Source organism: Manihot esculenta, chromosome 15 (genome assembly GCF_001659605.2).
Source record: "Manihot esculenta cultivar AM560-2 chromosome 15, M.esculenta_v8, whole genome shotgun sequence".
Classification (NCBI taxonomy): Eukaryota; Viridiplantae; Streptophyta; class Magnoliopsida; order Malpighiales; family Euphorbiaceae; genus Manihot; species Manihot esculenta.
Window position 1 is genome coordinate 4696087 of NC_035175.2, and position 25786 is coordinate 4721872.

At 34.8% G+C, this 25786-nt stretch overlaps 5 protein-coding genes across 6 annotated transcripts; 4 read left to right on the forward strand and 1 right to left on the reverse strand.

Annotated features, from left to right (window-relative positions):
* The first annotated feature begins 190 nt into the window (after window positions 1-190).
* On the forward strand, window positions 191-6098 carry LOC110601230. The gene is made up of 6 exons (XM_021738293.2): window positions 191-1529; window positions 2228-2307; window positions 2447-2569; window positions 3304-4125; window positions 4921-5140; window positions 5251-6098. The coding sequence occupies exons 1-6, from the start codon at window positions 1235-1237 to the stop codon at window positions 5754-5756; spliced, it is 2046 nt and encodes a 681-aa protein (XP_021593985.1). The 5' UTR covers window positions 191-1234; the 3' UTR covers window positions 5757-6098.
* Window positions 6099-6319: 221 nt separating this feature from the next.
* On the reverse strand, window positions 6320-8967 carry LOC110601231 (pectinesterase QRT1). Its single transcript, XM_021738294.2, has 5 exons — window positions 8004-8967; window positions 7206-7401; window positions 6913-7116; window positions 6587-6822; window positions 6320-6493 (listed from the first exon to the last, which is right to left on the reverse strand). Exons 1-5 carry the CDS (start codon window positions 8333-8335, stop codon window positions 6346-6348), a joined length of 1116 nt encoding a protein of 371 aa, XP_021593986.1. The 5' UTR covers window positions 8336-8967; the 3' UTR covers window positions 6320-6345.
* A 327-nt stretch (window positions 8968-9294) lies between these two features.
* LOC110601031 (30S ribosomal protein S10, chloroplastic) lies at window positions 9295-15643 on the forward strand. 2 transcript variants are annotated; one of them, XM_021738011.2, is made up of 4 exons: window positions 9295-9634; window positions 10073-10132; window positions 11370-11697; window positions 15330-15643. In XM_021738011.2, the coding sequence occupies exons 1-3, from the start codon at window positions 9368-9370 to the stop codon at window positions 11679-11681; spliced, it is 639 nt and encodes a 212-aa protein (XP_021593703.1). In that variant the 5' UTR covers window positions 9295-9367; the 3' UTR covers window positions 11682-11697; window positions 15330-15643. The 2 variants fall into 2 exon arrangements, with proteins under 2 accessions (XP_021593703.1, XP_021593702.1); XM_021738010.2 differs by lacking the exon at window positions 15330-15643 and having other exon boundaries at window positions 11370-11962.
* A 4243-nt stretch (window positions 15644-19886) lies between these two features.
* LOC110600839 (serine acetyltransferase 1, chloroplastic) lies at window positions 19887-21342 on the forward strand. The gene has a single exon (XM_043950869.1). The coding sequence runs from the start codon at window positions 19955-19957 to the stop codon at window positions 21113-21115; it is 1161 nt and encodes a 386-aa protein (XP_043806804.1). The 5' UTR covers window positions 19887-19954; the 3' UTR covers window positions 21116-21342.
* A 2315-nt stretch (window positions 21343-23657) lies between these two features.
* LOC110600837 (desmethyl-deoxy-podophyllotoxin synthase) lies at window positions 23658-25736 on the forward strand. Its single transcript, XM_021737731.2, has 2 exons — window positions 23658-24863; window positions 24953-25736. The coding sequence occupies exons 1-2, from the start codon at window positions 23931-23933 to the stop codon at window positions 25574-25576; spliced, it is 1557 nt and encodes a 518-aa protein (XP_021593423.1). The 5' UTR covers window positions 23658-23930; the 3' UTR covers window positions 25577-25736.
* Window positions 25737-25786: the final 50 nt, after the last annotated feature.

The window sequence follows — 25786 nt, forward strand, 5'->3', positions numbered from 1 at the left end:
ATAAATCAAAAATATAATTTTTGTTATTACATCATTTTGGGGAAGCGAGTAAGCAAGAACAAGAGGCGGGTCAAGTACAACGGCCCATGGACTTCCAAAAAACTGGACAGAGTGGAAAATCTTGTTTGGTTAGTAGGAAAAGCCCAATCCATGTAATCATCGTTCGTTTTACCAAACTGTTTACCTTTTTTTCCCTTCTTCCATTTGTCCACCCTCGGTCCCTCACCCTCCTGTCTGCTCTCTCACCCTCTTAATAATCATCACCTGCATGCCTAACCTCTTCGCCTCTCAAAATACTCATGAAAATGGCCTGTTTCTCCATTCTTCCTCTTCCTCTCACCTCATCACCATCCTTTCACTCTTTCTTTTCCTGTTCCTTTCAGTTCCCGCTGATAATGCTGCAGAATCTCTTGTTTTCACCAATTTCTTGAACCCTTCACAGCCACCGCCACAGGGTCGTGTTCCTTCTCAACAGAGGACTAACGGAATTGTTTTTCGTTACTCGGTATTTTCTTTACTTGCGTAAACTGAGATGCCCATTTTGTTTTCTTGATGATTCTGTTAGTTGATTCGGTCAAAGCATTATCTTGGTGCTGCTTGGTGGTTTCCAGCTTGGATTTCAGTTTTCATGACTTGGTTACTTATCTTCTTTCAGATCTTCAAAGTTTAGATTGCTCTTTGTTCTGGTCAGTTTTCTCTAGCACCCACTTATTCGGTAGAGTTATTTGAGTTTTTAGCTCAAACTTCGCTGTGGGTGCTAGGGTTTATCAATTTTCTTAACTGATAGCCAATCTCTGTTTTGATTAGATTTGTAACTCTATAGACCCTTTTGACCTGTTGCTAGAGAAGTGATTTTGAAGACAACCGATTTTGTCGGTCATCTTCCGCAATCTGTCTCGCCTTTTAGTTAATGGAGCAGTTTTTCTTTGCTGTTTAAGCTAGGTTATTATAGCGGCATCGGATCAAATTTGTGGCAATCCACTTTTTGTTGTTTTAGCTGTTTCGTTTCTGGGCAGATAAGTCGTGGGTGTGCTAGGGTTAACTGCTTTCGGACAGTAATTAATTGCAAAAATTGTAGCTCAGTTCGAAAGCTGTGTGATTCTAACGGTTTACGCATCCACTGAGTGGGGTATTAACCCTTTACCATTACCACCGAGCATCTTTGGCTGTGTAAATAGGATTACCAGTGGGTTTCTGGTTTTCCAGAAGCTCCTTCCGGGTCTTTTCTGTCAAGATGGTTGGAAATGGTCACTATTTTGTGGAATGGAAAGAACAATTTGTTTCGCAGGAGCGGGGGAACCGTGTGGTTCACTATTTCCTGAAGGATTCTGCTGGAGAATCTATTCTTGCTGTTGTGGGCACTGAGAGGAGTGTCAGGCACATGTTCTATGTTGTTGCTGAGGAGTTTGTGCAAGCTTATGGTGCAGAAAATTCTATTCATGCTGGTTTCAAGTGGAGGTCAAGAAGGGAGGTTGTGGATTGGCTTACGTCTATGTTATCAAAGCAGCATCTGCAGAGTGATTGGTCCAGTATGTATTTATGCTTTTGGATTCTTTAGATTCCTAAGTGATTATACTTTATCATGGAAATTGGATATGAATGTAGGGTTGCTGATTTGTAATGTTTCTAGCATGTCTGAAGCCCAACAGTCTGTTGACAAATGGAGACTACATTGCGAATTGATATTATGAGAAGTTTAACTTATTCAATGTTGCCTGGCATTAATTAAGCTCTTAACCATAAGTTGGCATCCCAGCCAGTCCTCTGTTTCAGGATTTAAGTTAACTCACTATTTAATGGTATACGGTAGCTTTTACGTGTCACCCTAGCTACGATTAAGTTATGTTCCTCGTGGGGTTGCTTATGAAGTTATCATCTTTGTTTCTTTCTTTTTTTCTTTTTCCTAAAAATAGATCTGAGTTTTTTTTTTATTTAGTAAAGTGAACATTTATTTTCAAATTTTTGCTGTTCTGAATTCCCTTGTCCATCATTAAGTTTGAAGTTCAAATTGTTAGTTTGTTTTCTGCATATGACCATGGTTAGAATATCACAATAGGCCTTTCCAATGCAATCTTACGTAATTTGTTTATTGGGAGATTCTGTTTGTTATTTTCCCTTTATAACTATGTTGCGGGAATTAATTACGCAGACCTACTTGCAAAGGGGATCAACGGATTCTTTATTTAACTTTCTCAGAAAATATTAATCGGAGTATCTTTTGATGCAGAATCACCAAAGCATGATTTAGTGCAAACTTTAGAATATCCCCAGTATCCCGTGAATGGATTTGGTGCTCAACTGACACAGGTACCAGATATGGGATGTTGTGCTCTGGTCGTAGTTGTCTTCTTCTTCTCCTCCTCTCTCTCTCTCTCTCTCTCTCTCTCTGGTTTGTCATCCTTTTAAAAATTAGTGCTGTGATGTACAACTGACACATGCATTGCAGGGCCGGCTTTCTAGGAACTTGAATGGACATAATTCGGACATTGTGTGGTCAGGCGTTGCATGGACATGTGGAAAACAGCTCAAACACTACCCAGCTTTCTGTAGAAATGGGATTAGAATAGCAGTAAGCAACTGTTTTTGTTAAATAAAAAAGGGAAGGCTGGATGTTAGGAGTTAACTCTGAGCATGTGCGATGAAATGCATGAATGCTGTTGATCAAGCTTCTTATCCTTTGTATAGAATTCTAATATTTAGTTTTTCGTCAGTTGATTAGTGCAATAGTGGAAGTAAGTATTCATGATTTTATGGAAACAACTAATGACTATTATTTTCTTACAACCTAAACAGAAGAAAGGGCCTCAGCAAGCAAAAGCCACCATGTTTTCTTTTTAAATGCAAAAGTAGGAGGATTAACTTGCCTTTTTAGGTCATATTTATGTCATGGTTATATCATGATGTTTGTGATTCACTTGAATAAGTGATTAGGAAACATGATTGATTTGAAGTCAGATGTTGTATCATGTAGTATCAGGTTGCCATATGCAATTTGACTTTTATGTTATTGGCATGAAGTAGATTATATTCCAGATAACACACTGTTGAGGCATGATAGCATTTAATTCATAGATTTTGGATTTGTATTTTCTTCTCCAGCTTGAGCCACAATAGTTTATATCTCAATTTATCATCTAAGAGTGATGTCATGTAATTGTTATATAGTTTATATCTCAATTTATCATCTAAGAGTGATGTCATGTAATTGTTATCTTGTTACTGTTACTGTTTCAATTTTAATTTCAATTTCAATTTCAATGGCCTTATGATCATATATTGCTTTTGTTCTTATTTGCATTACAGATCCAGTCCTTTGTTTTTGTCATGGCAAAAGGTGAGAATCATTACCTTGCTTATTTGGAAGATATGTATGAAGACAAAAGGGGACAGAAGAAAGTCAAAGTGAGGTGGTTTCATCATAACCAGGAAGTCAAGGGGGTAGTTCCACTGAGAAACGCTCATCCAAAAGAAGTTTTCATCACACCTTATTCGCAGGTCATTAGTGCGGAATGTGTTGATGGCCCTGCTACAGTCTTAACCCGTGAGCATTATGAGGAATGCTTGGCTGCTTTTCCTAATGCTTTATCAACCAGGGTACATTTGTGCTTTAGGCAGTTCAGAAGCAATAAAGTAAAGCCCTTTGATTTGAGTAAATTGCGTGGGTACTTTGATCAACAAATTCTGAGTTGTTTGAATGCCAAACCATTTCCGGGGGCCGACTCTATAGGCATAGGCTATGGCCTAACTGGTGAAGATGAAGGATTGAGTCCAGATGAGAATGTGAAGTTGGGAGCAAAGAGGACGAGAAGCTGTAGAGGGAGTGAAACATTTGTGACAGATCATTCAGGAGTTGGAATTTCTGGAAGCCGGAGTATGACTTATGAGCCTTCATGTTTCAACTCGAGATATGGTATGTCAGGCAAGAGATTGCCTCCCCTCAAGCATGTTGAGTCTCAACTTCGATGTAGTCTGCAGTTTAAGGTTGATGAAAAGATTGAATTGTTGTGCCAAGATAGTGGTATACGAGGCTGCTGGTTTAGGTGTACCGTCTTGCAGGTGTCCCAGAAACAGATTAAAGTTCAGTATGATGATCTGCAGGATGAAGATGAGTATGGCAACCTTGAGGTATGCTTAAAAATTATGAAGCACTTTCCTTAATTTTTTTCCACCAGGCTTGTTCTGTATAGAAGAATGGAAATAATGAAATTGCTTTGGAAGTTTTCATCACGAAACATAAATGCTTTTGCAACTTGGTTTAACATTTTCCAGGAATGGAAAAATGACATATCTAGTAATCTGGGTATGTTAGCAGTGTCAGAAACCACATATCAACTTGGGAAAAGAATTTCTCATACACAAAGAATACTACATTAAGAGAGAGAGAGAGAGCATCAAAAAAATTTTTAAAAATCCAAGAAATTGAATCAGTTGTGCTTTGACCTAAAATATGTTAAAAGGATTAAAAATTTGGCCTTCTATTATAAAACCTTTTATGGTATTTAATTTTAGTGACCTTTTATGATTAAGAAATTATTTTATGGCATTAATTATTTGGTTATTCAAAGTTCATTAAACTTGATATATTTTTTACCAGTGATGTATAAGCAGCTATTTTTGTCCATATGCATAGATGATTGTTGTAAATTAATCTATTGAATAAACGAGCCAACCTTAAAATACTTTTGGCTACATCACTGGTGTTGGAATTTTACCATAGTTGCCGCTTTATGTAATCTTCTTCCTCTTCCTACATATAAGTTCCATTCATCAATGAATTGGACTGTGGTACATCCAGCTCTAACTTGCCTAAGTACCTGTAACATTAGATGCATGTTATCGACTTTTGACTATCTTACTTTGAGGTTGAAATTTTAATTTCTTCCCTACGAAAGGAGGTTTGACTTGTCATCTAATTTTTAGGAATGGATACCAGCATTCAAATTGGCCGTGCTTGATAAACTTGGTATGAGGTGCCCAGGCCGTCCAACAATTCGACCATCCCCTCCTCTAAATGAACAAAGGGACCTAGCTTTTGAGGTTGGTTCTGCAGTTGATGCATGGTGGAGTGATGGCTGGTGGGAGGGAGTAGTAACTGGAACCAGCAGTAGCAGTGATGACATTCTGCAAGTTTACTTTCCTGGTATGCTTATTTCTATAAAGCACTATTATGCATTAATTTTGTTTCCTTTGTAATCTTCTACTTATGCTTTGTCTCTCCCCTTATTTCAACATATATTGCGGTGGCATTAGGTGAAAGTTTCTTCTTGAATATACACAAAAAGGATCTAAGGACATCCAGAGATTGGGTAGGAAATCAATGGATTGATATTCAAGCAAAACCTGATATACTTTCGGCCATATCAGCAACAATTAGTCCAGATGCCAAAATGTCCATGTCTTCAACGATTACAAAGGACATGAAGCCCAGTGGTTGTGATTTGTCCGGTACTGAAGGTAATATTAGTGCTGAACTCAATAACATGGAAGAGAAAAGGTCCGGCATAGCTACATTAGTCAGTAGCGATAGTATCCTGGATATGGACTGTAACGATGACAGGAAGCCTTCATCTGACAACAAAGCTGATGAGGGTGATGGTGATGACGTCAATGTCGGTCATGATGAATTAGATAAAGTTCAAGGAAATGATGAAGATGAGGTTGATAGTGATGTTAAGGAGAATGATGAAAGAATAGATATGGAGGTGTTCGAGTCTTCTGATTGCAAGGCTATGGAATTCATGGAAGTGACGGCATAAGATGCTTGTAGCAGGCTTGTATCGCATCATATCATGACTGTCACGTCACGTTGCTTGTGATATGGGGTAGGTTTCAGTTGGTGGTCGAGATGCCTTTGTAAATATTAACATGACAGTTGACAATCTCCATCAGTTTGGCGAACATAATCATAGATGTATAGGTGTCATATTAGATTTTTAAGGTTCTATTGTAACTGGTTGTATGAGAACTGGGATTGGCATTTGAATTCATTTGGTCAGAAGCCTAATTAAGTCAGATTTCCCAAAGTGGTTCCACACTTAATTTGCTTCTTGCTTGTAATTTATACCCAGATAATATTATAATTACCTGAATATTCTGTACCCCTTTGAATTGCTTGTCCCTAATTGTAAGTGAGTTGTTTTAATTCCAAGTCCGGCATTTAAATGCCTTAGTTTTTGGACATTCTTAAATAGAAATGATTTTGCATTCTGCATTAGCAGCAATCTCTTCCAACGAAACGCATTTAATTGGAAGACGCTGATTGATTCTGGACCGAAGCAGTAAGAGAAATGGAATTAGAAAAGAATAACAAATTGGCAAGCTCAACAAAGATGGGGAACAAAAGAACTAGAGTCTAAGCCATTGGCCTCCATTTATGAATTGCATGCCCAGGAAAGGCTTTACTTCCACATAGGTGAAAGTCTTCAACCATGGCACTCGGCCTCTTGTATCTGCTCCTCTCCCACTGCACTCATATTCCCCGAAAACCACAGTCCTGCAAATGTGAAAATTTCGTAATTTCTTTACTATAATGGTATTTCATCGACTCTGAATTATAGATTGTTTTTGAGGATTTAAGGAATTGTACTTTTGCCTGTATGGGTTGTTCCAGTCACTCCATCCTGAAGGAATTATAATGTTATCGAAGTAACTGTAGGAGTATATTGCCCTGGAATAGTTTCCCCAGGCTCTTCCCAGGAGGATTTTCCCAGTTCCATTGATCACACAGCCCACGAAAGAGAAACCTGTATCATCATATGGTGAATCCCTGTGGTGAGCTGCAATTGCTCCTGTTTTTGTAGCTGTTGATTGAAGGACGCAATCCTGCTTCCAACGATACCCTCAATATTTCAGATCGTAATGATACGTCTGAAGTCCAAGGTAAAAAGAAAATAAGAGATTAAGCTCTATAACCTGAAAGAGAGATCTTCCTCTACCAAATATGAAGTCAACACTTCCTTGAATGTGACATTGGTAAAAATAGTGCGATCCAGTCTCATCTAAAAGGGTGTCCTGCGTCCCCAGGATCCTGACCTTAAAGAAAAAGGCCTTGTCACCGGAAACCCTCAGAGCTACGGCTTGCATTCCATATCCTCCGGGCACAGCTACTACTGTATTCTGCCATTACCACCCATCATCAACATAGTACTAAAAATGCTGGAGGTTGCAAAGCAACTCCTAACAATTAGGTGACATGTCTTGATTACCTCAAAAGTGATTCCAGTAGCGCAGAAGTAATCGGATTCTATGGTAATGGATGCTGATCTATAGGTTCCTAGTTCAGCCCCGTTGCTGTCTGTATCAGAAGCTTTACTGTTCCACGTAATTATAGTATCGTAGATTCGGCCTTCCTTGCCAATGAACGAAATATAAGGCTTGATACTCGGTACAACTACCTTTTCTCTGCATCAACCTTAAATGGATTAATTAACTGCACATGAATTTGTTACTTACAACTTGGAAAATTCAATGTACAGCTTCTATATTTTTTTAATTGAATAATTAAAAAAAAAGAGTAATTTTACATTTGGTGGGTCCCACATGCTTTAGAAATACTTGTAGATAGATAGATATTAGAAAATTGACCCTTCTTATTTTTCAGTTTGATTTGGAGGAAAAAAAAATTCAATAACCACAGCAGGCTCCATGTAACTACCTCAAATTCACCACGTAGCTAAAATTATGTGCCCACTTCATTAACCCAAAATATTTTTTTAAAAAAACAACCGTTAAAAAGTGCAGGATTTCAAAATCTAACCTTCCCGGTTCTGCTAGCTACAGGGAGTTGCTTTAAAGAAAGATTATTCATTTATGAATATCAAACATTAATTTTTTTCCTTGAAACAGATTACCCTTTTCTTTTTACCCAGGAAGATTCAGCATGAGCTGTATAAGAACATAATGCCGAGTGGAACTTTGAACGCTGATCAATCGTCATGGAGATCCGAAACTGTATTTAGATATTAAATAAAAAGAGATTTCCATTATGAAATGCATATACAAACCTGTAAATCCCTGGAAGAATGTAAATTTTAACTCTTCCTGTGTTATGTTCTGGTACCATATCTATTGCACCTTGAACTGTTAACGAATCACCTCCACCATTCTTATCAACTACAATTACTCGGCTTCCATTATAATTATCTCTCGAGCTCAGTCTTGCTCTACCTGAATCATCCACCTTCATGTCATCCCAGGTAATAAAATCCTTCACGTAAACTTCACTTTGCGATAAACCCACTTGAAAACAACCCAAAAAAGACATGAACACCACGACAAAAGCACTGAGAACAGACCTTTCCATTGTTTTTCCTCCTCTATCTACGATAATCAGCATCTGGGTATCTCTTTATTTTGATGTTAAAGCAGTTTTAAGGCAACTTTAAAGAAAAAGAGAGTTAGATAAGCACAGAAACTAGGAACTGGCATGGTATTGGTCGTTATTTTGAGAGTTACAAGTTCTTGAAGTTGAAAGGGTGTGAAGAGAGGTGAGAATAATAAATAAGGGAGCGTATAGGTGGAGTTGTTATATATGGAACTGAAAATCTGAAATAATGAGAGTAGCAAGCAGTAGCAAAGAGCATGTTGAAGATAAAATAAATGCAAGTAAAGAGAAGGAAGAAAGAACAAAGATTAGGATTGAGTTGTTTTACATTTAAAGAAATGGGAAGGGAAAGGGAAGGTCAGTCATGAAAGTTATGCTAAGTTCAGAAGTAAAGATTGGATTTTTAATGGAGTTTCTTTTATAATTTCTTTTGATTTTTTGCTGGGTAAATATTGAAAAGGTGTTGGTTGATGGGTAGTTAAGAGAAATGAGAAGCAAAATAGCGGTTATGGTTTTTGTTTAGCTGAAACTGAAAGGGTGGAGAAGGAAGCTCTTGGATTTTTGATCTCTTAGTCACGAGGGTATTGGCCTAGCTAATAATGCAGCATTTAACACGTACGACCTTAATCATCATCAATCATCGGTAACCGCTGCTTTAGAAGACGATGAAATCTGCTAATGGATTTCTTTTTCTTTACTGTTAAATCATATATAATAATATAATTCTTTCTTTTTCTTTTTAATAAATTATATATAGAAACTTGATATGTTAATTATGATATAATTTAAATATTAAAATATAATTTATTTTTTTATTAATTATATTAATTAGAAAAAGCTATTAACTAGGGTTTGTAATCCGCTATGAGCAAGCCGTGGAACAACTAAGCCAAATATAATATTATAAACAAAGCCCACACCAGAGATGGGCCTCCAACCCGATTTTATTCTTTTACTAAATTGGAAGAAGAAAATAATTGGATAATTTCACAAATGGCTAAGTAATTTCACTGCTCGCAAAGGTGAAGAAGAGAAAGATTGAGAATGGCAGTATCTTCAATAACTACGACGCTAATCCCTTCTCTTGCTACTTCTTCTTCATTTTCCTCTAAACCAACAACACCAACCAAACTCTTTGCTGCTTCTTCTTCTTTGTCTGTAATCTCCAATTCTGTTAATGTTGCCTTTAGCTCCCTAAAGCTGTCGCCTTCAATACCCAGGGCTTTTGCTGCTCCTGAGACTTTGGATTCTCAAGACACTCTAGACCTACCTCCTGAAGCCCTTGATGAACCTGACTCTGATACTTTTCAGGTCTCTTTCCATTTACTCTTTACCTGAAATGAGAGAGAATAAAGCTAATTTTCTGCTCTGCGGTTCAATTATCGATGAATCTTAAGTAGTTGGCTTCATGAGTTTGAATTTAGCGTTTTTTCTTTATTACTGGTTTATGTGTGTTCTATTTTGCTTTATATTTTCCGGTTACCTCTCTATCGTTATCTCGAATTAACTTTGCCAATTCGGTTGCCTATGAATTGTGAAAAAAAAAAAAAAAAAAGAGGGGGAGCGGTGTAAGAGAGGGAGAGTTTGTTAATTGTTATTACCTTTATTTATTTTTCTTTCAAATATTCTTGCTCAAATTGCATATTATTTCTTCTATACCCCTTTTTTTTTCTTCTCAATTTCACGCCAATGTTCTGATAGAAATTAATAACTGTAAATGTATTCTATTCTTAATCTTGTGTGCTTTAGATTGAAGATTCCAAGACACCAACTTCTCCATCACTCAGCATTGGGGCAGATGCAGATAAGGTATCTTTCTCTTGACATATTGTAATGATAATAAAAATTCAACGTCATGAAATGGTATTCTTACACTGGACCTGCTGAGGAAAAACTCTTCTTGCTAATTGACCTACAATAAATGTCATTGGTTGTCTATGCAACCATGCACTTTATTGAATGATGAATTGCCTGAATTTGCATAGACTGAAGTTCATTTTCTAAACCCAAGTCTGGTTGATTCGGCTTCTCGTGAAAATGCTAAGATGAAATTTTTTATAAAAGTAAACTTGTCCCTGAAATTCACTGCTTGTAACACTAATTCATTATGTAAAGGCAGTTTTGCTAGATATTGTTTCTTTGTTAGGCCAATTTCTTAGCCATGAGGGGCGATGTTTTAAGCACCTACCTTTGGGCCATTGAATCCTATCATGGCATGTTGAGTTCAATTGGGTTTGCTCTCATGCTAGACTTTCATATGGTGTTGTAAGCATTCTTATCAAAAACCTATGTACTTGTTGCAATGATGTAGCGTTATACCAGTTCATATTTTTCTGAATCATATGCTTGAATGCTTTTATATACAAGCATTTTGATTTTTAGGTGAAGTGTGAAATAATTTGTTATGGATGTATGGTGGTTTTGCATATAAGATAGTAGGTTTATAAAAACCCTTCTTTTTCTTCTCAATTTCTGATTGCCAAGTCTCAATTGATCATTATGTGATAGTGTTTAACTCATTTCCTTTAAGTGCTCCTTCAGCTATCCTTGTTCTTCTGGAAAGGACTTGTCAAGTAATCATATGATTCTGTGGTCTATTTAGGCAAAAATATTTATACTTCCTACTTTATACTGAAAGCATATAGGAAAATTGATTATATTATCAAACACCTTTTCCTTTGGCAAGAGCATTGGGCTTGTAGAAATTAGAGCTTTTTAATTGCTGAATGTTGATGGAAAGAAAAAAAATAAAAAAGAAAAAACTAGACTAGCATCCCCCTTTTAAATTAATATACCTGATTTCTTCATTAGCTAGATCCCATTAAGTTGTCCATCCAATATATTTTCTGGTGGCCAAATTAGCAACCCAAATCCTCAGTCAGCTTCAGATCACCACAATACTACAGCACTACCATGATATTTAAGAACACTGGTCTTGTTCTCAATAACCATAATTGCTTTTTTCATATCTTGAACTGTCTCTTTGCTTTCTTGATCCATATGTTTAACAACTTTTATTCTTTCTTGATGTTGTTTCTGTTCTTAGATGGCTCCAAAGCAGAAAATTAGAATTAAGCTGAGGTCTTACTGGGTACCTCTGATCGAGGACTCCTGCAAGCAGATAATAGATGCTGCTAGGAATACCAATGCAAATACCATGGGTCCTGTACCATTACCAACAAAGAAGCGAATCTACTGTGTTCTAAAATCCCCCCATGTCCACAAGGATGCTAGATTCCATTTCGAGATCAGAACCCACCAACGCCTCATAGATATTCTCTACCCAACTGCTCAAACTATTGATTCATTGATGCAACTCGACCTTCCTGCTGGGGTTGATGTGGAGGTTAAGCTCTGAAGAAGCAAAGACTAAGGTAATTCCTTGAAGTTCTTAAGTTGCTCTATATATGCCTTTTTCCGCCTTTGAAATTTGGCCAAATTTATTAGAATCCATTACTATTGACTGTTATTGCAATTTTAGTCAAACAAATTATGTTATGAACTTTGGTTAGTTATATCACTTGCAGCCAAAGATTATCCATTCATTTGCAACAAGTTGAAACTTGTATCCGTGCAGAAACAGAGATGCTACTACAATTATAATTCAATCTATCAAAGTAATACAATTGATTCTCCAATTATATCAGCTATTGAATTTTCAGCTCATTACTCTATCTCAGCATGAATTGTATCAAGTTTTTCTTTTCAGCAACACAGGCAATCAATACCTATGAGTTGGTGGTATGGACATAAAAAATACGTGATATTAAATAAATGAAAAAAAAATACAAATACAACTTCACTGTGACTTTAATTGTGAGATGAGGATGCAACTTCGGCATAAGTATAACTAACAAAACTTCATTGCTAATTTTCTTAAACTTAAAATTTTGGTGTAAAGTATGAAAAGGTTCAGAGATCATTGAATTTTAGATACTATGGCCTCGAAATTTCTTTGTTGAAGAATACAGTGCTATAACGTAAGCAATATATATTTTATAATAACTCCATAGCAACTTTCTTTAGGTTTTCCGGGTGTTCTACGTAACTACATGTTTATTTGGAAGAATGATTTTCGTTGTTGGTTTGGAAGGAAGAATGTTAAAAAGTGTAGCTGTTAGCAAACCACCATTCTTCGTCATTAATGCTAAAAAGAGTAGCTGTTAGCAAACCACCATTCTTCGTCATTAATGCAATAATGATACAATCGGTAGTGGATGCAATATTGATACAACCGTGGGTAGTTAATCAGTAGTGGGTAGTGGCATAGAACAGTGGATAGTTAAACAGTAGTGGACAGTGGCATAGATTATGAGTTTATGTATAATAATGGTTATTGACAAAGATCATGAGTCTTATGATGTTACTACAATGTTATGTTTATGTTTATGTTTAGTGGTTAGTTGCAACGATCATGGATCTTATGATATTAGTACCATGTTATGTTTAGTTATTTAGGTTGGGCTCCATTGTGCTATTTAAAGTTCCTATTTTTTAGGAGGTAGCTAAAACTCAACTTGTATTTAAGTTGAAGTATATTAATAAATTTCAGTTAGAAAAATTTTCAAAAAGTCTTTAAATACTTTAAACTCAAGAAATTACAAATTCCCTCTGATGAACTTGATAACTTTTCAAAATAGGTCGCGAGATGAAAAATCCATCCTTGCTCTCTAATATCTTGTCAAAAGACTCATTACATAAATCTATAACTAGATTCTATACAGCGGATTCTAACAATTTGATATCAGAACTAGGGGTTACAGGGATTATATCCAGCAGCAATTAGATTGAGAATACTGAATTCTCACCTTGTTCTTAGAAGAGTAAGCAGCCAATAAGGCCTGGCAGATGAATTAAATTCAAAATTAAAAGTTCTCACTTATATGATATCGCCAATTTAGCATAACTAACACAAATTGATGGCCATTCTCGCAACCAAAAGGCCAAAGGAGTAACAAGTTCTGAAAATTCAAGCAATGGTACCAGTATTCCAAAATTTACCAAATTTTTCTGTTTCAATGGGCAGGATGATCCTATAGGGTGGCTCAGTAGATATGATCATTTTTTTCAACATTAACAAACTTCAGAAGTTTAGCTTCATTTCATCTGGAGGGCATAACACAACTATGGTTCCTGCAATTGCTGCAAGACTACCTGAACTTACATGGGAATATTTAAAAAATTGGTGCAAAAAACTATTCTGGCTGAATTTAACAAATAATGACTCAGGAGATAAAGGATGTCACTTTCACACGTACTTTTTGAACGAAACTTTTTCGTTTATGTGGTACTACTCTAGCATTCAGTTATGCTTATCATACCCAATCTGATGGCCAAAGGAAAGTGGTTAACTACACCATTAAAATGTATATCACACCAAGTGGATGGATTGGTTATTTTGGATTGAATATTGTTATAATACTAGTTATCACTGTCCATGATGTGTTCGAAAGGCGGTTTTTTCGATATCAGTAGAGAACATGCGAACATGCTTTTATAGCTGATTCGGACTACTAGAAAGAATTTTTACGTAGCATATTGGTAAGAGGAGTTGTAATGATATGCTATGCAAAAATTCCTTCCAGTACTTCGAATAAGCTATAAAGGCATTAACTTGTGTGGCAGTTATCGATGAGGTGTGAAGAAATGGGCCCCTCCTAATTCTTCGAATAATTGATCGAATACGGCTCAACAACATTGATTCAATAAATTGATGGGATTTACTTTTCCCGTGAAATATAAGACAGGCCGACAAAACACAGTTGTTTTTAAAAAATCTAACAATTTGATATCAAATTAGGGGTTACGGGGGATTATATCCAATAGCAATTAGATCGAATTCTCACCTTGTTCTTAAAAGAGCAAGCAACTAATAAGGCTTGGCACGATGAATTAAATTCAAAATTAGAAGCTCTCACTTATAATATCATCAATTTAGCACAACCAACAGAAATTGGTAGCCATTCTTGCACCCAAAAGGCCAAAGGAGTAACAAGTTCCACAGGTTCTAAAAATTCACGCAGTAACTTGATTTTCCCCCGATTTAATGAACAAGAGGATCTTTTAGGGTGGCTCAGCAGATATAATCAATTTTTCCATAATTATGGTTTCTTCAGTTACTGCAAAACTATCTGAACTTGACATGAGAATATTTCAAAAATTGGTACAAAAAACTATTCTGACTGGATTTAGCAGATGATGACCCGAGAGATATCGCAATGGATCAACCTTTGACTAAATAGTTTCTATAAATTTTCTGACTTTGCGCTTGAGGACAAGCGCATAGTCAGAAAAGGGGAGTAATGTTAGCAAACCACCACTTCAACAGATTCTTCATCACTAATGCAATAGTGGGTAGTTATTCAATAATGAATAGTAGCATAAATTATAGGTTTATACATAATGATTATTGGTGGCAAAGATCATGGGTATTATAATGTTAACACCATGTTATATTTAGTTATTTAGGTATTTAGGTATTTAGGTATTTAGGTTAGGCTCTACTTTGCTATTTTAAGTTCCTATTTTTTAAGAGGTAATTAAAACTCCAACTTGTATTTAAGTTGAAGCATATTAATAAATGTCGGTTAGAAAAATTTTCAAAAAATTTTCGAGTATTTTAAACTCAAGAGATTATATGTTTCCTCTTATGAGTCTCTGACAACTTTTCAGAATAGGTTACGAAAAGAAAAATCTAATCTTTGCTCTCTCGTATCTTGCCAAAAGACTCATTACACTAACCCATAACTAGATCCTACACACCTGATCCTAACAGTAGCATGTTAAAAGTGTCTTCATCAAATAAATGTTATTTTCATTTCATTTTTAAATTTTAATGCACATCCTATCCAATCTCCTGGATATACTTATTTCTAAGAGCTACTGATGATTGCCTTGTAGAGTTTTTCTGGTGTAGTTTATGCAGCACAGTATTATTCTTCATTGCGATTTCTTCTCTTTGCTTTAATTTTTCCTATGGCTTATGAAATAGACATTGTCATGTTAGGTGTCCTATTATTCCAAGAAAAGAAAGCGTAAGGAAAACAGATTTTTCAATTCAAGATTGGAAGGTTTGCTTGAACAAGTAAATTGTTACAACTGTCCTCTACAAGGTTGTTAGAGCCCGTAACTCTTTTGGTTGGAGAATTGTAAGCAATATGCTGATGGGATATTAGAAGTGAAAAATAGGCACGCAGAGTTGAAATTCATAAATTAAGGCTTTCAGTTATGTTTATAATTGATATGCACTGCTCCACTACAAAGTTGGAGCAGGGTATGTGTGTGAGAATCTGATTTGAATGGATTATGTCTCTTTTTTTTTTTTTTTTTTGTTTTGTAGTAACATATAACCGCTATTTTATTATAATATAATATATTATTGTCACACAGAGACGTATATATCTATTATATTTTTTTCATCGTTAGACGATTATTTAATTTCTTTCGACATCTGTTTTAATATGATATTGATGTCTGTTATCCCACACCGATCCATTAAATCAATTCACTTGAATTTTTTTTAGTTGGATTTGAATTTTGTTTTATCTGTCTCGCTGAGGAGTAATCTAAACCACATTTTTATGGTTAGACCGATGTATTGAATTTTCACAAAATTATAATTTGATTTTCTCTCATAAACTTAAATGTGATCCGAATATTTGAAATTCAACCGGTATCAATAATGTTTATTTTTCCTTTTATTTTGATCTATTTTAATTTTTAACAGTAAAAATCAACTCTTATGAAAAGCATTGGTTTGAAAATGAGTAAAAGAGATGAGGACCCACTGGTTTTAAAGAAGAGCTCTGTCCAAAGTGATTCTTACTTTGTGCAAGAAAATTGCATTGTTGATAATTACACATTAATCTTGAGAGTTGCAGTGGCAGTGGCGTACAAAGACCTAACGAGACTCTGATTTGAGAGGTGGAGATATATTTACTCCCATGTCCTATTGCTGATGTCTTGTGGGGCTGAGCTTCTTTTGTTTCGTTTTGTTTTTGTTTTTATTTTTATTTTTATTTGGGGGGGGGGTGCTTCCACTGGTCTAATCCATTTTGAATATTGATTAGCTTTTGACTCTGTGTCTGCGGCTCCATCCCCCACATACCAAAATCCAACCCAACTGCTTACCACATATAAGTGGGGCCAACTTTGCATTTCAATTCCTTATTACCAGTCTTTGTCACTGTAAGGACTTGAGACCCATCACCACTGTTTTCATTTGTATCTTTAGTAAAATGCTTTCTTTTCTTCTAAATATTTGAAGAAAGAAAATTGGTATGCGTCCATTCAGAATCATCACACCTAATTTTTAATATATATAACATACATCAAATACAATTTAATCTTTAAATTTTAATTAATTTAAAAATATTATGATAAATTCAGACTATTTACTAACTGCAATTGTGTGATTATTTTATTTTTAAATTATGTATCACGAAATACTTTTTAAAATTCAGGATATTATGAAATATTTTTATTAAAATTCAGAAATGTAAGCATATTCCAAAGAATATATATACATGTAGGTCCTAGTATCCTAAGTTCATTGTCAGCTTTTTTTTAAAAAAAAAAAAAAAATATCATGTAACGTGGGGTACGCCCAACAAGGAAAAAATAAACATTTGCTTTGATTTATCCCTTTCTAAACTTTCACTCCTATTGTGTGAGATGATTGGTCCAAGATATTTATTTATTTATCATTTATCATAGTGGTAAAATATTTATTCAGCAAATCTTTTTGGATACGATATGTATATTTGTATTTGATATAAAAATTAAGAATGATATTATTTATTTTTAACAAATTTATTAATTTATACTTTTTTCCTCTAAGCGCTTAGAATGTGTGATTCAGAAATATGAAGAGGCAAAGCAAAGCCACTCTGACTCTGAGGATGTGATGTGGAAAAGCCCAGAATCCACTTCGTGTGGTTCAGTATCTCTCACTCTGCGTCTGAACTTCTTTTTTAACATTCCCATCATTCATATCCCACTTAAAATGTTTCCAATTTCTATCTTAACTTACCATCCATTCTTACTTTTTCCTTAAAAACTAATATTCTTTTCTTTTTTTCAAGAATAATGACACCAAATGCCAATCTCGACACTCACATTATTAGAAACCCATTCATATTTATAAAACATCCTCAAAAGTTGAAACTTTTTATCTTTGCTATTTTCAAAAAGGTTAAGACGATAATCTATTCAGACACCATCTAATGCTATGTGCTATTCCTGTTTAAGACAACTAAACAACGCTTGGTTTAACCCTTTTTTTTTTCTTTTTTCCGTCTTCGCAGTGGCATCAATTTCTATTCTCATACGCGGAGCGTGCAGTTTAAGCACGAAGGAAGGGATGACCATCATTGGTCTGGTAGACGGAGGACAAAGCATGTATTTTTTTATGAAATTCGCAAGGAAAGAAAGTAAAATGATTCTTTAATCACAAAATCAAGTGTAGATCTGACTTGAAAAAAAAAAAATACAAGATCACAAACTAACTTTTTAAAAAATTTCTTTAATATTAATTAAATATTTTACAAAATTTCATTAAAATTTAACCATATTAATAAAAAAATTCATTTTACAAATATTAAAAAACACAAATAATCTAAGAGACATTATTTTTATAATTTTTCTTAAATTATTTTTAACATATAACTAATTATGAATGAAAATATCATGTTTTATATCAAAATATATTATATGTATTAATAAATTTTAATACTATTTTAATAGTTTAGATAAAATAGTCAGAGTGGTTTTGTGACTATTGGACACGTAATCTATTACATAAAGGTGGCGTGAAAGGAACGGTCCCCATTTCACGGGCAGTCAAATTAATATTTGGCTGTGTTCCCTTCTTCCTCTCTCAAAATCATAACCAATCTTGCGCCGGCCACTGGGCTCGTCATCACTCACGTCACGCCGCCGCTTCCGTTACTTGACAACTTATTCAAGCAAGTTTCTTCTTATTTCTATAAATATAAAAATTTGAGTATCACTATACACAGCACAAATCATTAGATTAGATATTTATAAATAAAATTTATATATACGTTTTAATTAAATTTATATAATTTTAATATAATTAACTAATTTAATCATTATTAAAATTATTTTTATAAAAAAACAGAGTAAGAAATTTCTACAGATCTTGGATGTAAATAAAAATAACATTCACGATAAAGATTTTCTGCATTATACAATCTAAAATGTGGATGTCTAATTAAATAATTATACATTTATTAAATATAAATGTTAAATGAAATGCGAGTAAAAGTAAAGATATCAATTAATGGAGAGTGAAAGCATTTTCCATACTGTATAAATTTTTTTTTGATAATTTAATATTTAAAAAGTAAAATTTATTGTAAGTGTGTAAATTTAATTATAAAAGAAAATGTCTTTTTATTTATATTTTTTTTATATTTTAATGAGTAATTTTTTTTTATTATGATGTCATTTATTTTTATTATTCAAATTTATATATACCGATACGTCAGACTCTCTCCATGTTAAATAGCCATTTAATTTCTCTAGCACACATATAAATAAAATTATAAAATGACTGAATCAATTATTTTTTCTTATATCACATTATCGAATTAAATGATCTTTTATTCAACTCATGCTTATAATTAATTCGATCTATTTTATATATTCACAATAGGACTTACAATATTGAAAAATAATTTGATGAATAAAAATAATTTGATGAATTTTAAATCTACTGTCTGTTTTTGTAGAGGCCGATTTCATTTGGAACTTAGAAATCCCTCTTCCTTTCACTTTCAATAAACAAACAAAAACTTCGATTAAGCAAAGACGACAAAAACTGAATATTTTAATCTAATTCAATTAAATTGCCAAAAAAACTTATCACCCTCAAATTTAAAGTTCATAAAAAGTAATGGTCCAGCCTTTCCAAATTTGCATATATATTGGATCAAAATAAACAATTTGTTGTTAATTTTAATTTTTTAATTTAATTTTTAAAACTAATTGAGTTTGAATTGAAATTTTAAATTAATTGAAAAAAAATATTTTGAATTGGATTTTCTAATAAATAAATTAAGAGTAAAATTAAGCATTAAATTAACAAAGAAATGTTTGACGGATTCTCAACTCGCGTTAGATTTACTTGCAGGTAGAGGTGCAGGAGTTTTTAGAATTGCTAATTTGGTGAGGAATTGTCGTGATGTTATCAATAGAGGCTGGGAAGTCAAGATGGTAAAAATTTACAGGGAAGCAAATGCGGTAGCGGATCGTTTGACTAATTTAACCATTGGTGATGATTTTAATTTGAAAATTCATCAATGGCCTCCTGTTACTATTAAATTTTTACTGGATGCTGATAGGTTGGGTTTTTCATGGCCTAAATTAATAAAATAAGGGCTCTATCCCTCTTTTTCTAAAAAAAAAAAAAGAAATGTTTGATTATTTTTTTCACAAACAGTCTGAGCAAATATTGCGTGTGGGATTGAACACGTAGCTTCACAAGGCTGCTGTGGAGTATATAAAATAAATTTTATGTGGTCAGTTCATACTTATTACTCCTTTTGTTGTTTCTTTCTTTCTTTCGTTATCCTCTAGAAAATTTTTCCCAAGAAACTCTCATTTCCAATGAAAGTTCCGGTCTTAGCCCCTTCTCTATATAAATCCTTTCCTCCTCCACTCTCTCTCACCAATCCTTTCTTATTTTCACACTCTTTTCCATCAATTGGCTCCCTTTCCAAGCATCTTGATTATAATCTTCCCATGGCTGCTTGTGTTGACACTCCTAGACCGGACACCTCTCCACTTTCTCGCGATACTAGCAGGTCTGAAAGTGATGATCATGTTTACAAGTATGTCAATTGTTGTCGACCCTGTTTTTCCGATCATGTTTCTAGCTTACCCTTTAGCAATAATCATATGAAAACCGTACACACGCTTTCAGTTGTGGAAGATCTTCACTATGAAGACGAGAGTAAAGAAGATCCATGGCTCAAAATGCAGGAGGAAGCCATGTTAGATGTTGAGCAAGAACCGGTTCTGTCCAGCTACTACTATAACTCCATTCTGTCTCAGAAGACACTAGAAAGGGCGTTGGCGAATCATCTGGCAATTAAGTTAAGCAATTTCACCCTTCCCAGTTGTACTCTGTTTGATATTTTTATAGGGGCTCTTGAAGGGAATCCAGACATCATTAGTGCGGTGAAGGAAGATTTGAGAGCTGTGAAGGAAAGAGACCCAGCCTGCATAAGCTACGTGCACTGTTTCCTGAATTTTAAAGGGTTTCTGGCATGCCAAGCCCATAGAATAGCACATAAATTATGGGTACAAGGTAGAAATATTTTAGCTATATTGATTCAAAACAGAGTATCTGAGGCTTTTGCAGTTGATATTCATCCAGGAGCAAGGATTGGACAGGGGATTTTACTTGATCATGCCACCGGAATAGTTATTGGAGAGACTGCTGTGATTGGGAATAACGTGTCAATCTTGCATAATGTGACTTTAGGTGGTACGGGGAAGGCTTCTGGAGACAGGCATCCAAAGATTGGTGATGGGGTTTTGATTGGGGCTGGCACATGCATTTTGGGTAACATTAGGGTTGGGGATGGGGCCAAGATTGGGGCTTGTTCAGTGGTGTTGAAGGACGTGCCACCCAGAACTACTGCTGTTGGCAACCCAGCTAGATTAGTTGGAGGAAAGCAGAACCCAATTAAGCTTAACAAGATTCCTAGCTTTACCATGGACCACACTTCACACATAGCTGAGTGGTCTGATTATGTTATATAGATGGGTTTTTACTAGTCAGAAATTATAAATTTTTAGTATTTTAGGTTTCGGAGTATTTTCCTGCTATTGTGATTGAGAACTGAAGTTCTCTCACTAGCTAGCAGAACAGGATCTGTTCTAATCCTACTTAGTGATATCATAATCTTAACTAGTGATATCTTATGTATGGCCTTGAGCAAATAATGCCAGACCAAATGTGTTGTTAATTTTCTTCCAGTTCTGTTGTGGTTTACTTCCAAGATATGCAAAGAGATTGTAGATTTGTAGGTGATAGCACTTGACGACTGTTTATGGAATTTGGATAAGTTTTAGTCTAGCTCGCATGAAAATGGAATGCAATTTTCTTGATTATTAACAGCTGCACTGAATAGTTTGTTTTCTTATGTCTTGTGACTGAAATCGCCTCAAGTTGAGGGTGTAAATTCGAGTTTGGTCGTGCAGGGCGGAAAATGAAGCCACTAGCCAGCCCAACCTTTTTCTGCGAGTGTAAAACGAATTAATACAGTTTGATAGCTTTTGAGACTGAGTTACCATCTCATTAAGATTTTAGAATGGAACTTATTTAGAATATCAATAAGGGCAGGATCCTGAAAATTGACAAGACAAGTCGAAACACAAAAGCTGATTCACAACTTCACATGGGTCACCTTCCCCGGCTGTCTGAGCAATTGCCAGCTTTACAATTGCGAAGCCATGTGTATTTTGTACTCGGTACTGAGGTACAAAGCTTGAGATTGGGCCTAATGGCCGCATCAACCCAAAGTCTTTCTCATGCAGGAATATTTTCCTGCAGCTTAGACAAAATGAGCAATGGAATGGAACCCATTTGCTTATTAGATCGGGCAAATGTGCTCATCATACATTCAAAATCAAATGAAAATGCAGCCACAAAGCATGCTCTTTATCCATAAGCTAATTAAATCAAAGTCATGACTTGCCGGATTAAAAAATGTGCAGGCTCCACATTCCAGCAGTTTTTGACTAGGGTCAGAAGAAGAGTTGTTACATGGGTCACTACTCCTGTTTTGTTAGTGGAGAACTGACCCTAATTGGGAGATAAAAAGATAGAAAAGATGCAAAATTTACCATCATCAGGGGTCACTTCCTACATTCTTCGTCGTCCACGGGGTGATTGAAGAAGAGTGAGACGTAGTGATGGACATTCTTATGAGGCCTCCAGGATCAATTGTGGGTTTAAACTGGATGAGCTGCTGCTGCTCTGTATCTGTACATAAGGTATTAATAAATTGGATCTAGTAGTTATCCAAGTAATTTAAGATACAGTCTTTGCTAGTGGCTAATGGCAGCATTAATTAATTGTTAGCTTCAAAAAAAACTCAATCTTGTGATGATGCAGTCTCCAATTTGTGGATGTCATTAATATTTTGGGTGATAGAGATATGTGGGCCCATTGGAAGAAAGCCCATAAACATCGAGATTCACGTTGCCATCCCATGAATTTTTTTTTTATTAATTGCATTAAAACCTTTGGGGGACGTCGGTACGTAGCCCATAATACAATTTACCCAACTCACAAAGACCCAAGAGAACCGTCCCGTGATTGATGTTTCGGCTCCCTACATTTCACATTCGCTGCTAACTTTTTCATTGCTATTTTTTAATACTTTTAATTTTTATAAAAATTTAACTATTTAATTTATATATATATATATGATTTATATACGTTTTAAATTTTTTAAAAAATAAATAGTTTATGAAGTTTAAAATTAAATAATTATACTTTATAAAATTTAAGTATTAAATAATTATATTTTTATAATTTTCAAAATCAAAAGTTAACAAAAAAAGTTAAAATACTGACTGATATAGTTAAATAATTAATTAGTTAATTATTTTTATATTTAATAACTCTTAAAAAAGCAACTCCTAATTCATTAATTGCATTTTTTTTTATCGATTTTAATTTTAAAATTTTTCTTATCAGTTGATAGCGGATGATTTTATAATTTATTTTTATCATATTTATTAATTATAAATTTTACATTAATATAAAATTTATTTTATTATTAATCACATTTTAAAATTATATATATATATATATATATTATAAATTATTAATTTTATTACATTTTAATAGCTAATAAATAATATAATATACATACTCTTATTCATTAATTATTTTATATATAAATGATAAGACATAACTTAGCAAATGTTTCAAATATTTTAATTATAATTATAATTATAATCAGTTATTAACTATTTATTATTGACTATTAATTATATTTAATAATTAAATTAAATAGATCTTAAATTTATATTTTTAGTGAATTACTCTTATGTCGTGTAGTGTAAACAAATAAATATAAGAACAAGATTTTTTTAAAAAAAAAAATAAAGATTTGAATCGGTCACCGCTGCTCGGCGAGCTTTGTTCTCAAGCTTCTTTTCTCTTCTTTTTGAAGTCTCAGTTCTAAAGTCAATTAGGAAATGGTCGAATAAAAAACAGTTTAGCTTAGACCGTCGAATTTGACTATATGGTTTTAAAGAATTGTGACGCAGACCGTGGCAATAATTTCCATAAAAAATCATTATTTTCCAAATTATATTTTGCGATGGACAATGAAATATCAAAGATGCTGATGCACTAATCTATTATTCAGCAATATGCAGGGGAAATTTTTATATCCGATTTCCACCCACAGTATTGATTATCTGTCTAAATATTAAGATTCGCCGAGCTAGAAGACAAAACTGAGTCAATAAAGGTGCGCTGGAGCCTGGTGCATCAGGCCATTCCACGAGCTACATAAATGAAGATGTGAAGCTTTTCACTAATGCAAGTTTAACAACCATGACCAAGCTCTTCTCCAATTTCATCATGGAGCAGCGCCAATTCCTTTCCTTTCCAATATTGTTCACCTCCCTTGTCTTCATCTTCACGGTGCTGAAGCTATGGAGAAGATCAAAAACCAGTCGGTCCCCTCTAAATCTACCCCCAGGACCAAGGAAGCTACCTATTATCGGAAACATGCATCAGCTTGTTGGCTCTCTGCCTCATCATCGCCTAAGAGACTTGGCAAAGGAATATGGAAGCATCATGCATCTTCAGCTCGGTGAAGTTTCCAATATAGTTGTTTCATCGCCAGACGCTGCAAAAGAAGTGATGAAGACCCACGATATTGTGTTTGCTCAGAGGCCTTTTCTCTTAGCTGCTAGTATTATATCCTATAACTTCACAAATATTGCGTTTTCACCATATGCAGATTACTGGAGACAGCTCCGAAAAATCTGCATACTGGAATTGCTAAGTGCAAAGCGTGTGCAATCATACAGATCAATTAGGGAACAGGAGGTGTCAAATTTGATCAGAACAATTTCTTCTTCTCCAGGGCAGCCGTTCAACTTCAGCAGAAAGCTTTTCTCTTTAACTTATGGCATCTCTGCGAGGGCTACTTTTGGTGAGAAGTGCAAAGACCAGGAGGAATTCATACCGCTTGTGGAGGAAATTATAGAGGTGGCTGGTGGATTCAGTCTAGCAGATTTGTTCCCTTCCATTAAATTGCTCCATGTGCTTAGTGGGATGAGGGCTAGACTTGTGAGGCTGCAGCGACAGGCTGACAGGATAATTGAAAACATCATTAATGACCACAAAGCAAGGAACAAAACAGGGAAAACTGGTAGCGGGGTTGAAGAAGATGATCTTGTTGATGTTCTTTTGAGGCTTCAGGAGCATGGAAACCTTGAATTTCCGTTGACAACCGACAACATCAAAGCAGTTATCCTGGTTAGTATGCCGATTAATCAATAATGCTTCAGAAAGTAAAACTGTTCTCTCTCTGTTTCTGAATATGTTACCTGTTAACATTATTTCAGGACATTTTCATCGCTGGCAGTGAGACATCATCGACAACAGTAGAGTGGGCAATGTCCGAACTGCTGAGGAATCCAAGAGTGATGGAGAAGGCACAAGAAGAGGTGAGGAGGGTAACTGATAAAAAAGGAAACGTGGAGGAAACAGACATACATGAACTGACATACTTGAAGGCAATTATCAAAGAAACTTTGAGATTACACCCTCCTGCTCCATTGCTACTTCCAAGAGAAGGTAGAGAGAGATGTGAGATTAACGGGTACGAGATACCAGCCAAATCCAAAGTTATTGTCAATGCTTGGGCAATTAACAGGGATCCAGATCACTGGACAGATGCCGAGACTTTCTACCCAGAAAGATTTCTTGATAGTTCAATTGATTACAAGGGGAACAATTTTGAATTTATCCCATTTGGTGCTGGAAGAAGGATGTGTCCTGGGATATTGTTTGGCATAGCAAATGTTGAGCTTCCACTTGCACAGTTGCTGTATCATTTTGATTGGAAACTTGCAGGAGGATTGAAGGCTGAAAATCTGGATATGAACGAGGCTTTTGGCGCTACAGTTAGAAGGAAAAATGATCTGCACTTGATTCCCATTCCTTACACGCCATCCTCAGCCGCCTGATGAGTCAAGCCACCAATATTGTAGTTATATAGATATTCGTCACCTTGTATCATTGTCTTGCAGCTTCCTACATGACACTATCTTATGTTCAGCAAATCCTTTAGACATCCAATTTCATGGCTTCCATTTCTCTTAATAACAGAACAGTTCCTCCCAAAAATAATAATCTTCTGTACCTTTTTTTATTAGCCTAAATTAACAATAAAATAA